The sequence below is a fragment of the Callospermophilus lateralis genome, chromosome 11 (assembly GCF_048772815.1).
Source record: "Callospermophilus lateralis isolate mCalLat2 chromosome 11, mCalLat2.hap1, whole genome shotgun sequence".
Lineage (NCBI taxonomy): Eukaryota > Metazoa > Chordata > Mammalia > Rodentia > Sciuridae > Callospermophilus > Callospermophilus lateralis.
In genome coordinates, this window is record NC_135315.1 from 41,981,498 (window position 1) to 41,995,365 (window position 13,868).

The 13,868-nt window shown below is 41.1% G+C and overlaps 1 protein-coding gene across 1 annotated transcript in view; it reads right to left on the reverse strand.

Annotated features, from left to right (window-relative positions):
* The window catches only part of Bltp2 (bridge-like lipid transfer protein family member 2), a 28,143-nt gene that overhangs the window by 3,802 nt on the left and 10,473 nt on the right, over nt 1-13,868 (reverse strand). The window contains exons 17-32 of the mRNA XM_076870763.1: nt 13,649-13,840; nt 13,308-13,510; nt 13,042-13,160; nt 12,701-12,921; nt 11,858-12,048; nt 11,642-11,741; nt 11,295-11,497; nt 9,903-10,197; nt 6,663-6,820; nt 5,994-6,200; nt 3,344-3,443; nt 2,857-3,039; nt 2,386-2,507; nt 1,376-1,531; nt 1,168-1,289; nt 74-254 (exon numbers count right to left, since the gene is read on the reverse strand). Coding sequence (XP_076726878.1) covers nt 74-254; nt 1,168-1,289; nt 1,376-1,531; nt 2,386-2,507; nt 2,857-3,039; nt 3,344-3,443; nt 5,994-6,200; nt 6,663-6,820; nt 9,903-10,197; nt 11,295-11,497; nt 11,642-11,741; nt 11,858-12,048; nt 12,701-12,921; nt 13,042-13,160; nt 13,308-13,510; nt 13,649-13,840 — 2,753 coding nt within the window. The remainder of the gene's footprint in view (nt 1-73; nt 255-1,167; nt 1,290-1,375; nt 1,532-2,385; nt 2,508-2,856; nt 3,040-3,343; nt 3,444-5,993; nt 6,201-6,662; nt 6,821-9,902; nt 10,198-11,294; nt 11,498-11,641; nt 11,742-11,857; nt 12,049-12,700; nt 12,922-13,041; nt 13,161-13,307; nt 13,511-13,648; nt 13,841-13,868) is intronic.

The following is a 13,868-nucleotide window of genomic DNA, read 5'->3' on the forward strand; positions in this document are numbered from 1 at the left end:
TTTATATGAACTGAGGACTTGAGGTAGGTCAGTGCTTTAAAGAGTTGCCTTTGTGTGACTGTATCTCAGATACCTTGCTATAGAGGAACCTTTGTAGCTCCAGTTCAGCAATTCCTAACTGTCCATCTTCCTCTGTCAGGCGCCACCGTGCCTGAGCGAAGTAAAACTCGGTGCGGCGGACCACACTCACATCTTCTTGCTGCTTTCGCAGCTCCATCTTGTTGGCCCTCTGAAGCTGGAAATCCTTAAAACACCTATAAATGAACAGGACAGCCAAAGCCAATAAGGGAAACATTAAATAGGTTGGGGGTAGGATAGAATGCTCTGGAATGATGCAGATGAACTTACTGTGGGTGAGTAGTCTCTTTAAGGCCCCCCCACCCGCACTGGATTTACTGTTTCTGACCTAGGCTATAAAAACACGTACAACAGGGCTGGGGATTGGCTCAAGCGGTAGCGTGCTCGCCTGGCATGCGTGGGGCGCTGGGTTTGATCCTCAGCACCACATAAAAATAAAGATGTTGTGTCCACTGAAAATTAACAAATATTAAAAAAAATTTTTCTCTCAAAAACAAACAAAAACACATACAACATTTTTCACCTCTATAGCTTCTTGATAAAAGTGTCTCTTCCCCACTAAAAACCTTTATGATTATTATCTGCAATTGTGTTCCTTACTAATCGACTTCAAGGTATTTTCAATACAGATACATGGTGTCAAGGCCACTTTCTCAATTACCCATTTTCTTGCAGCAGAGCCTTTTCCAATAAGTATGTTACTAAGGACCCAGAGGAAGGGTTCTCCTGTTCTTGACCTCTTTGGACAAGTCCAGCAAAACTTGTGTCTGAATTTACTTCTATGTCAGCCTTTGATAATGCAATTAGGTATAAAGACTGTCAGAACATGGATAAGGAGCCAAGCACAATGGTATATAACTATAATTCCAGCTATTTGGGAGGCTGAGATAGGAGCATCAGAATTTGAAGCCAGCCTGGGCAACTTAGGGAGACCCAGTCTCAAAAAATGCTGAGGATATGGCTCAGTGGTAAAGCACCTCTGGGTTCAAACCCCAAATACATAAAAAACAACAACAACCCCCAACAACAACAATAAAAACATGGGCAAGGAAGTGGAAAAGGGCAGGAAAAGACTACTGAGATGGGTACCTGATAAGAATATTGAGCTCTTCACTTTCCAGCTGTAAATTAGCCTTCTCTTGGTTTAGCTGCAACTGAAACTTTTGGTTCAAGTCAAGCAAGTTCTCATTCTTGCTATCATCCTGCAAAGACTAGGGGACCAGGATAGGAGAAATTAAAAGAAGATCTCCCCTAACCTAGAAGACTTCCCTGTCCTCACACTATCTGGGGTGACTACCTTCATGATAGAATACATCTGCTTCTCCAGGTGCCGTATCTGGGCCACATGCTGCCGCACAGCCTCCTGCAGATGCAATATGCTGCTGCGTTGCTCCTCAGGATTGCTAGAGATCTCAAGCTGGAACCTGACACGCTGCTTCTTCTCACTATGCTCCTAAAGAAATGAAAAGGGAGGGGCTGGGGTTGTGGCTCAGAGGTAGAGTGCTCACCTACCATGAGTGAGGCACTGAGTTCAAAACTCAGCACCATACAAAAAGGAAATAAAGATATTCTGTCCACTTATAACTAAAAAATAAATATAAAAAAATGGAAAGGGAAATAAAATAATATTTTATTTTTGTTTTGTTTTGTGTGGTGCTGGGGATAAAAAACCAGAGCCTTGCACACGCTAAACACGTGGTTGACCATTGGGCTACATCCAGTACCAGGAATATTTGTTGTTCTGTAAGATTTTTTTAATAGACAAGTCATGTAGATATCTGTCATCATTAGCAGTAACAATGAGGGGTAGGTGGGTTTCATAAACCAGGCCCATAGGGTCGGGATGGCAAAAATGATATAGTTTAAGATATTTAGGGGCTGGGGATGTGGCTTAAGCGGTAGCGCGCTTGCCTGGCATGCGTGCGGCCCGGGTTCGATCCTCAGCACCACAAACAAAGATGTTGTGTCCGCCGTGAACTAAAAAATAAATATTTAAAAAAAAAAAATTCTCTCTCTGTCACTCTCTTTAAAAAAAATAAATAAATATTTAGAGTTGTTTAGGTGGAGAGTGGAGAATTGGCCGGGAAAAATAGTCAAGGGAAACAAAAGCTCTATAGTCATAAGGACATTCAAATGTTTCCTAGATTGGTGGAATTTCAACTGCTGCTGCTGCCTAGTAGAGGATGTACCAGTCAAAAGGTCCTTTTTCAGTGTGAAGCATGGCTTTTATTACTAGAGTACAAATAAAGCACAAAGTCTATGGATTCCTCTGAGGCTAACCAGCATTCTATAGGGGCCCATACTCACCTTCCGCTTGGGTTCTACATGGAGCAGCAAGTTGTTGACGATGTCCAGGATCATGGCATACTGAGCTGGGTTGGTAGAAATTTCCAACTCATGATGGATAAGGGTGAAGGTATCCACAGCCCCTAAATAATTGTTAGCAATTGAATAAGAAGCTCAAGTTTCTCTCTAAATATTTACTCCACCTTTTAACCCACATTTGGAGCCACTCCTATTCCCCAAAGAAAGGAATAAAAGATGCTTATAGGTAGAAACATACTCGCTTATTTTAGAATCAGAACAATACCCATTCGTACCAGTTTCTTCCAATAGTATAGGTTATTCTCTCAGAACTTACAAAATATAGAGCAAAGTAAAATATTAATGCCAGTGCACAACAGGACTTTTAATAATTACTATCTCAAAACCACTAATAAAATAACTACTTTCACAGGTTCCTACTTCTCTCCCTAAAGCTTTGTGAACCCTGAATACCTTCCTGTTTCTTTAGGAGATCTTCCTTTTCCTGGTTCTCATGAACCTCAGGTGGCTTAATCTGAGTTGCTAGTTCGGGATCAATGTCATGGCTGTAACTAATATAGTACATTCGGCAATTACAACGTGAAATGATTCGCTGGACTTGTTGAGTTTGCTGGGCCTCAGCTGGCTGGTTCCAATCTGAAAATATGGGAAAAGGACAAAGAGAAAGACATTTCAATAAAGGCATGGTCAGAGTGTCCCAGCTATATCTACTTTCAACATAATACAAAATGGTCTTACTCCAGCATACACTGATGTTAGGATTAGATAAGTAGGGCTTGGGATGTAGTTCAATGGCAGAGCACTTGCCTAATATGCTCAAGGCCCCAGCACCACCAAAAAAAAAAAAAAAAAAAGCATAAAGAGTAGAGAAATAACAAGGCCCATTTGGGATACACATCTGTTCCTAATCATTCATGAGAAGACAGGGGAGAGAGCTGACCTGTGGTTGTGGTAACCATGCCTCCCACTGCTTGTCCGCTTTCCATCAACTCCTGCACAGAGTCCAGACTACGCTGTCGGTGCTCCTCAATATTCTTCACCTGAAGACAGAAATGCAGCATCTTTAGCTTCTGGGGAAACAGTGGCTTCTCCTAACCAATTGAGTAATAGATCTCTATGTTTCAAGCACAGTCATGTACATAATAAAATTTTAGTTAATAAAAGACTATATATGATGATGGTTCCATAAGATTATATTACCTAGTGATGTCACAGCCATCTTAGTTTTTATAAGTACAGTTTATGATGTTTACACAATGATGAAAATACCTAATGACACAGTTCACAGGATGGACCCCACTGTTAAATGACACATGACTTACTCCACTGACTTGAGTAGCTTAAAAGATCTACCAGAGTAGAGGAAATATATGGTTCTCTCTTATCCCAAACCACCCAAATTCTCCAACCTAATTGGGTGCATACTTTACCAGGCCACAGGTGTGAAAAACAATAAGCTAGGTTAAAATCAAATCATGTGGGGCTGAGGATGTGGCTCAAGCGGCAGTGCGCTCGCCTGGCATGCGTGCAGCCTGGGTTCGATCTCAGCACCACATACAAATAAAGATGTTGTGTCTGCTAAAAACTAAAAAAAAAAAAAAATTAAATCATGTGGGGCTGGGATTGTGGCTCAATGATAAAGTGCTTGCCTAGAATGTGTGAGGCACTGGGTTTCATTTTCAACATGACATATAAATAAATAAAATAAAAAATTTCATCAATAACCAATAAAAATATTTTTAAAAAATCAAATCATATGGGAAGCAAAAAAAAAAAAAAGAGTATTACACCCATTTTGGTATCAATTTTTTTTGTGTGTATATTCTTACTGTTTTCTGTCTTCAGATAGAAAACTACTCCGAAACTATTGCTTTTGGTGGAAGGAGACTTTTTTTTTTAATTCTCTCTGCTAATCTGAAGTCAGCAGAATGAGTGATATATGAAGAACATAGAAAAGCAAGGCTAAAGGATGGCAGATCTGACAAGTCAAAAAATAAGTCACATGGGAAAGTCAAAATTCATAGTTTCTCCCACCCACACTAAGGATGTCCCTCTAATGCTATTAATATAATCTGAAAAATTGAGTTTAGCTGTAAAAGACATCATGCCTAAATGAAGCAAAGACCCAGAAATGCCAGATAGGGATATCCTGATATCCTGATAGTGCATACTGTTCATCTCTACATGGGTAGTCAACATCTTCTGTATCTATCTCCTAAGACCACTGATTAAAAAAAAAAAAAAGATACTGCTTGCCTGAGGTCTCAGCATGACTTCAAATAACAACAACCGTATTTGATTTGACATCTGATCTAAATGTTCACTATCTCTTATGTCATTACACTTGAGGTTGCCTGAATTGAGCCCTAATGTACTTGATGTAAGAAGCACTAGCCAAGGAAGAAAGATGAATAAGAGGAATCAGCTTCATTGAGTAGCATAGCAAATAGAGTTACTTTGATCCTTATCAGATGCAGCTAGATACTATAATTCATTTGAGGGTGTACCATGCCCAGCACAATGTGGGCACTTAACACCTGTTAAATTCCTAATGACAATGCACAATTGGCTAGATATATCTCATAACCATTACACCCTCCAGTAACTCTGATATTATATCCTAGAAATTATATTGTAGATTTACTACCTTGCAATGAGATGACAAGCCCCTTTCCTAGTATCTACCAACTACTCATAAAATTACCATCTAATAAAAATGTTATCTTGGGCTGGGATTGTGGCTCAGTAGTAGAGTACTTGCCTCACACGTGTGAGGCACTGGGTTATAGATCAAATAAAGGTATTGTGTCCACCTACAACTAAAAAAATATTTTTAAAAAAACGTTATCTTGCCATATACTTAGACTCCCTCAGACTTACTGATTTTAAAAATGCTGAGACTACTTTCCATAGGAATAAATATATTTTTCAAAACACCTTATCACTTGATTCTTAATAGTCTTGTAGATAGTGAAGTTATTAATTCCATTAAAAACTTTTATAGCTGGGGTTGTGGCTCAGTGGTAGAGCACTTGCCTAGCATATGTGAGGCAATGGGTTCAATTCTCAGTACCACATAATAAAGGTCTACCAACAACTAATATTAATTTTTTTTGTCAAATAAAGGTGACTGTCCCAAAAAGCTTACAGCTACTGTAACGACAAAATTTTCATTAGAAGTCACATAACCTAACTCTTAAACAGTCCTTTGTTCAACCTCACTGCCTTGCTGCAACAACCAAATCAAGAAAGGGAGAACACAGTGTTTATCAAAAGTTCTCAGATTACTGCTTGTTTTCTTGACTGCCTGTTGGTTACTGTGACCTTTATTAATCGAGAATAACAACTTTGAAAGTAAGAAAGCTTCAATTCATTTTATTCTAGTGCTAGGAAATGAATTTCTCTCAATGAAATAGACCAGGAGATTAAAAAAAAAAAAGTACTATGTGCTCACAGATCAGAGACTGCCCACATTCAAGATATTATAGCTGAGCAACAGGTAATATGAAGAATCTTCTAACTATGCTGATGGAAGGCACAAACTATAAAAATTAGGGATATAACAGGCCTTCCTTATCCTGCTAACTAACCTCTAACCAGAGCTGTCGGCCATCTTGCTCAGTAGGGCTACTTTCAGTAGTAGCAAAGTACTGCATGCCATCCAATAGGCAAGTCCAGGATGTCTTTTGCTTCAATGTGTCACCATACCAGGCTGGATGGTGTTGGCACTGCAACAATTGGGCTTTGGCAGCTGACACTATGACACAGCCTTCTGTCTCTGCTCCACGAAGAACCATCTATGCCGGAGATAGAAGCAAAGTCAAGATACCAAGAGACCCAATGGCTCAGGGGGCTGAGAGAGAAGAATCACGAGTTCAAGCCAACCTCAGCAATGGTGAGGTGCTAAGCAACTCAGTGAAACCCTGTCTCTAAATACAAAATAGGGGCTAGGGATGTGGCTCAGGGGTTGAGGACCCCAAATTTCAATCCCTGGTACCAAAAAAAGAAAAAAGAAAAAGACACCAAGGGAAATCAGAAAGCTATCGGGAACACTGTATTAACCACAGCAGCTAGGCCTATATTTGGCTTACCGGGTAAACTTTTCTGCCTTTAAGATGTGGAAATTATTATTCATAACACCTCTAAGAAGGGAAAGTTTTTGGAACTCTATTCACCTATTCTTATTTAGACATGCGGGGAGGTAAGAATATGATTATGATCTAGCCTAATACTGGGGTGCTCTGGTAAAGAAAAGGTACCTGACAGTTGACCAGCTCAATAAGGCAGTTTCGGTTATATATGTCATCCGTCTGGCAGGCAGCAATGCCACACAATTGGTCACTCATACCTGACTCCTCTTCTGTGAATACTACAAACCTATCTGTCTCTTCAATCAGCTTCTGCAACATGTAAGCACCTAGAAAAGAAACAGGAAGTGAGGAAAGGTCAGTCTCAAAGGGAAAGAGAATACATCCAAGGCTAAATCCTCAATTTATCTCACTAGGTAAAGAACAGGATATATCCTCCCCAACCTAGAATGTCAGTCTAGCCCACTCCACCCAACCCTTCACACCTAAGGATAAAATAAGGGTTGTCACTTCATTTTCTCCCTAATGTCCATAAAAGTAACAGATTTCCAACAGAAACTAAGAAATGCTAGATAAATGGCAACATTTTTTTTCCTTAGACATATCCACCTCTGGTTTACTCCTACTATGTTCCTTTTATTTCTCATTTCCTATTATTTTGCCCTTCTTCCCCATCTCCACACAGTCAAACCATACTAAGCCTTTAAAGTCCAGTTCAAATGCTACTTCCTCAATAAATCCTTCCCTGACTGTATTTCCTCCTTCACTCCAGTCAGGAACAACTCCCAGATTTTCACTTCTCTCTTGTGGCATTTAATACTTTTTGTCTTGTCCTCAAATTCACCATATTATTTTCATACTACTTTGTGTTACATACTGTCTGTGACTATTTTTTTCCACTTGAAACCACACTTTGTCATCAGTGTCACTGTGCTCCCCTAGTTTTGCTACTTCCTATATCTCTAGACTTCAAGTCTTAAAAAGAAGAATTTCCTGATATCCACCCTTGGCATACTCCCTTCTTTCTCTTAATAAGCTTGTCTAACAGTGTTACAGTGAGAACAGTCTCTAGAATTATAGTAGTCTGGCTAGATGTAGTGGCACACTCCTATAATTCAGCAATTAGGAAATCTGAGGCAGGAATATCACAAGTTCAGGGCCAGTCTTAGCAACTTAGTGATGACCTAAGCAACTCAGCAAAATCTTATCTCAAAATAAAAAGTAAGGGCTGGAGTTGTGGCTCAGCGGTAGAGCACCTGCCTAGCAAGCATGAGGCTCTGGGTTTAATCCTCAGTGCCACAAAAAATAAAATAAAAACATTCTAAAAAAACCCCAAAAAACTAAAAACAAAAACAAAAAATAAAAATAAACAAAAAGTTAAAAGGATTAGGGATGTAGCTCAGTAGTAAAGTCTCCCTGGGTTCAATCTTCAGTACCAAAATAAACAAAAACTGCAAAGTACCTACTACTCCTATGACTGAACTGTGTCCCCTAAATAGGAAACAACTATTATTATCTCCTTGGTGTTAAGTCTTACCTCTATGTTGACATTTCCAAGCCTCTATCTCTTGCCCTAAGCCCCTTTCCATTTACGGCTGTTTGTTGGACTTATTTAGATGTCTTGCTAGGGATGAAAATTTAGCATGTACAAATCTGAACTCAATAACACCCTACACCTCCTCCTATCTGTTTAGCCTCTGGCTCTCTTATTTCTGATATTTATTAACATCATGCCAATAACCAGACTCAAAATTTGGTCATTATCTTTTTGTCCCTCTATCTTGCTTGTTTATTTGAAGGTACTAGCATTGAACAGAGGGATGCTACACCACAGAGCTATATCCAATAACACCCACAACTTTATTTTTTTGACACAGGTTCTAAGTTGCCAAGGCTGGCCTTAAACTTGTGCAATCCTCCTGCCTCAGACTCCTAAGTAGCTGGGATGACAGGTGTGTGCCACTATGTTCAAATCTTCCTGCTATAACTCCTCCTTCCAACTAGTGCCCAAATCTATACGCACATTTCTATCCATCTCCTCATCTCCATTCCTACTGCCGTTACCTAGTTCCAGCCCTTGCTGCTTCTTGTTGAGACACATAATAGTTTTCTCATTTGTCTCCCCACCTGGAGTTTCTTCCCCTCTAGTCCTCCTATATGCTTCTGCCAGATTTATCATCTAAAGGTAAAACTCTAAAGATGAAAACCCCTATTCAAAAACCTTCAGTAGTTCACAATTCCCTACTGAATAAGGACCAAAAGCTCCTTAGCCCTGTATTAAAGCTCTCTGATGATTTACCTTCATCTTCCCTTTCCAGACTATTTCTCACTTCTTTACACTGTTAACCAGGATATATATTAACCACTGAGCCACATCCCAGCCCTTTCTTATATTTTATTTTGAAACAGGGTCTCACTAAGCTGCTTATGCCTCACAAAATTGCTGAGATTACAGGTGTGTACCACTGTGCCCAGCTTGTTCTCTCTCCTTTGAAATGAGCTTTCCTAACTGCACTCCTACTCGGGCTATTCCCTCTGTGTTGAATGCCCTTCTTCCCCATCTCCACACAGTCAAACCATATTAAGCCTTCATAGTCCAGTTCAAATGCTACTTCCTCAATAAATCCTTCCCTGTTTTTTCTCCTTCACTCCAGTCAGGAACAACTCCCAGATTTTCACTTCTCTCTTGTGGCATTTAATACTTTTTGTCTTGTCCTCAAATTCACCATAAATCTGAATTCCTCTGCACTTGTTATTAGCTCTCCCTAAAATTCCCTCTCCTCTTTGCCTGTGAAGTATAATATTTCAAGATTTATCATCTTCTCTGTGAAGCCTTTAGAGACTTCTCTACACTGATTTAAATATTTTCTTCTGTAGGCTTTTAGTACCTTTGAACATTCTTACAAAGCACTTTCACAATGATATTATAATTTACCTATCTCATTCCCTACTAGTTTCTGAGCTTACTCTTATCTTTGTAGCCCCAAGGTTTATGGTCATGTCTGATATATTATCAGCTCTCAAAAAAGCTAAAATGAATCTATGAATCAATAAGTGAGCACATTAACTAATCTAAACTCATTTAGAGATGATAAACTTGTGGAGTCCCACAGAACATCTTAATTATCAAAACATGAAATAATTATCTAATCCTTTGCTTCTTTCCTTTACTCATCCAGCTTTGGTCCTATCACTCCTGATCAACTTCTCTTGCCACACAATCAGATGCTTTTAGAACCTTCCTTATACTACTGGTTATATAAGACTAATATGGCTTAATATGGGAAAATAACAGTTTGATTTCTACACTTAGACAGAACCAGCCAGGATTCAGTTCTTCTCATACCCCGGTCCAAGCCCACATCCAAGTTCTAAATCTAAATCCACTGAGTTTCGTCTGTCCCAGCCTACCTCCTGATGATCCTTTATCAGGCCGTCCACTGAAGCTGGAAGTGTTGACATGAGGTGGGGTTGGGGTACTGGTCAGGAGACCCCGCTTTGGCTTTTTGGTTGACATCTGGGGATCAATCTTTAAACCTTTCAGGGCCTCAGTGGAGAGATTACGTTTGAGTACAGCTGCCTTTTTGTAGCCATCATACAAACCAAAGGCAATGTCTCGATTGGTGGTTGTCCAGGAAATCCTTAAATCCACCAAATACAGCTGGTGTGTATGAAAGGCAGGATCACCATCTCTAGTAGAGGGCTCCTAAGAAACAGGAAAAGAACCTCAGGGTAGTGTGGGCGTTCCCACTATTGCTTCTGAACAACAAATGCAAAAAGAACAAGCTTATTGAATAAGAAACCTGTTTTGGAGGAGAAAGAAAGACCATGAAGAAAGTTTCCACATTACTTTACATTCTAACCAGACCTAGTACATTTTAAATGACAGAATTTCAACTTAAAATCCTTCCCAAACTGGGCAGGGGAAGTCAGCAACAAATGAGGTACTAGTTAAAATCTCTTATTTCCTGAATGGCAAAAAACTACCTTTTCTTTTTTTTTTTTTTTTTAAGTTTCATTTTGACAATCATCTAAGCTTCGAAGAGTCTACATTTAGAAGTAGAGGGAGAAAAGGAATTTTCAAAAGAAGGATGCTGATACAGCTAAATCAAGTTAAGACATATATGCTGGGATATATAGTTAGGCATCTTACCAGGAACTTAGCCTAAAATCTACTCCTATAACTGAACTGTGTGCCCCTCAAATTCATATACTGAAGCCCTAGCCCACAATGTGATGGTATTTGGATATGGGGGTAAGAAAGCTCAGATAAAGTCAAGATAGTGGGGCCCTCAAGATAGGATTAGTGCTATTAGAAGAGACACCAGAGGGGCTGGGGATGTGGCTCAAGCAGTAGCGCGCTCACCTGGCATGCGTGGGGTGCTGGGTTTGATCCTCAGCACCACATAAAAATAAAATAAAGATGTTGTGTCCACAAAAAACTAAAAAATAAATATTAAAAAATTCTCTCTCTCTTAAGAAAAAAAAAAAAAAAGAAGAAGAGACACCAGAGTACTTCGATGCACACACCACACTTGGACTCATGGTCTCACTCTTGCACATGCTCTCTCTCTGCCATCTGAAGACACAGAGAGAAAGCATCCATCTGCAAGCTAGAAAGAGCCCTCAGTAGAACCTAACTATGCCAGCACCCTGATCTTGGACTTCCCATTCCCAGCCTTAAAAACTGTGAGAAATAAATCTGTTACATCAGTCGAAGACTTTTTTGTTTTGTTTTAAATATAGCTTCAAGCAGACCTACTAATATAACTAAGGTAAAAAAGAAACTGTGTCAGGCAGTACCTCCTCAGCAGTACGATTGCTATGCCGTTGATAGGTGAGGGAAGACAGGCTCAGCAGGTGGGTCTTTGTTACCAAGGGATCAAGGCAGTGATCAGCATTCTCTTCAGTGGGCGAGGCCATCAGGTGAACAGTCATCTGACTTAGGTCACTCACCATCTGGGTCACACTCCATTCAGAGATCAGACGCCGCATCACTGTGCCCGCTGAAAAAGGGGGCACACAAAGTCCATGCAGAATATTATGGAAAGATAGATAGTATGAGTCATTAAGGGAGGAAAGAAATAGAACTAAGAAGGGAAAAAGGATAAAGAACAGGCTAGAGAAATGAAAGGAGTCTTTGATCTTACCTTGAGGTATAAGACGCTGAGTTCCCCGAGTGAATACATGGCCCTGACTGCACTCAATCTGGATACCCCGTTGCTGGGCAAATGAGGCCCAATAATGCACCTGGCAAGAAGAGAGTATGAGACTGAACAAAGTATGGCATGAGAGGGATGCATAAGAGATCCAATATAAGAATACTAGGGAAAAGGAACAGAAGCTGTCAAAGGTCAGAGCCTGACCTGCAGCTGTGGAAAAAGTGCAGTACAGGAAAGCTGCTTGTAGTGCTGGCCAAGCTTTTTCTTGCTGGGTTTCAGATTATTGAAGAGCTTGCCCCTGCAGATAGGCCTTGTGACACTAGTCCAAGTTGCCCAGAAGTTTTGCATCCAGCGCAGGGTACTACTATATAGTAGAATTCGGGGCTGGGATATTGCTGCAAAGGAAAGGATAGATATATTCTAGCTGAGGCTGAAACACAGAGGCGACGTTAAATCCTTTCCTATCTTCAGGTATTAGAGGTTTAAAATCCTAAATAGCATACAGCCTCATATTCAGTTTCCCTAGCACCTTCTTCTTTCAAGGATCTAAGTTCTTAGCTTTTAAATATTGCTATAGTCTGAATATTTGTGTTGTCCCTAAATTCTTATGTTGAAATCCTAAATCCCAATGTGATGGTATAAAAAAGTTGGGAGTCTTTGGGAAGGATTAGATCACAGAAATGAAACCCCCAGGAATGGTATTAATGAGGCAAAAGGGAACTCAGTGACTCCTTCCACCATGTGTGAGGACACAAGAAGGTACCATCTCTGAGGAAGAGGCCCTTACCAAACACTTCAATAACCAGTACCTTGATCATCAATTTCCCAGCCTTCAGAATGTGAGAAACAAATGTCTATTGTTTACAAGCCACCCAATTTATAGTACTATTATTTAGAGCCCCAAACACCAATCCTCTTCCCAAAAAAGGTCCTAACCCAAATTCTCCACTGTCCTTCTATTCCCTTTCTGCCTTCAAGCTTAAGTTCTCAGGGTCCAAGCCCATCCTCTAAGCCCTTCCTCCCCACTGCCCCGGGCCCAAGCCTCACTCCCGCTGTGCCGAGTCAGATCCATCTTGATGGAGAGATTGAGGTTCTCAGAACGGAAGGCCCGGTAGGAGTCATGGAGCTGGCCCAAGGGCACCTCAGGCAGGAACTCTGGGGCCCTCAGAGTGACACTGTGGTGATCATGGGGATTCCCATGGCACAGCCACTGCAGGTCCAATGTCATGCAGAGGTCAGGCAGGTGAAGGAAGCAGCAGTCGTCATACCTGCCTCACAACGGAGCCCCAGCCTTCAGTGACCTGTTCACTTGCCTCCCCTTGACTCTTCCCCTCTCCCTCCACCAGGAGTTCCCACCCCACTGAGGCCCCGCCCTTCATTCCACTCACTTAGAGGCTGTTCTCACGTTGATATCCAAGTCACCTTTGAAAACAAACTGACCAGGTTTCCAGTGAAAAGAAAGGTGGCTCCATTCCCAGTGCATATTTTCAGTTGTGTTGTATGGATCCTATAACCACCCCCAAGAACTTGGTGAGATATGGGTAAAAGAACCATTCTCATCTCCCAAATTAGTACCTTTCTCTCTTCCCCTATATGCTATATAGGTCCCAACTATACCACCTTAGTAGAAAAATGACTCCATGGGATCCCTCACCTCAGTGGCCAGCTGGTGCAGGTTTGCCTGTTCAATGTCCATGTGCCAGTCCCCATGGAACATAAGACGACTCTTGTCCCACCAGGGCAAGGGGGGGCTGGGGTCAGCTGAGGGTTTGGTTAAGAGGTCCACACATTGGCCAATCAGTGTCCAGGCTGGATCCCAGCATGGGCCCCATACGACTGTATACTGGAAGATTTCCGCTGAGGTAGAAAAACAAAGGCTGTATCTTGTTACACAACTCCACCCTTCTCTTCCTCCTTCACTCCAAAAGGTCCTCAGCTTATTTCCCACCCCAATCGCCACAAGTATCTCTCAAACCAAATGCCCTCTCTACTCACAGTGGAAGTCGTGGTAGAACTTGAGTGGGGGCATATTCCTGTCTACTGCCACATTACCCCATGGAAGCCCCAAGTGTAGAATTTGACGTCGACGAGAGCAAGCTTGACCACTTTGCTCAGTGCCCACCAGTCGACCCATGAGCCGCCAGTCCCGGATTTCAAACAGATACCGTGGATAGTCTCTGATTCGAACTATTATGATAGAAAAGATAAAAGTAGC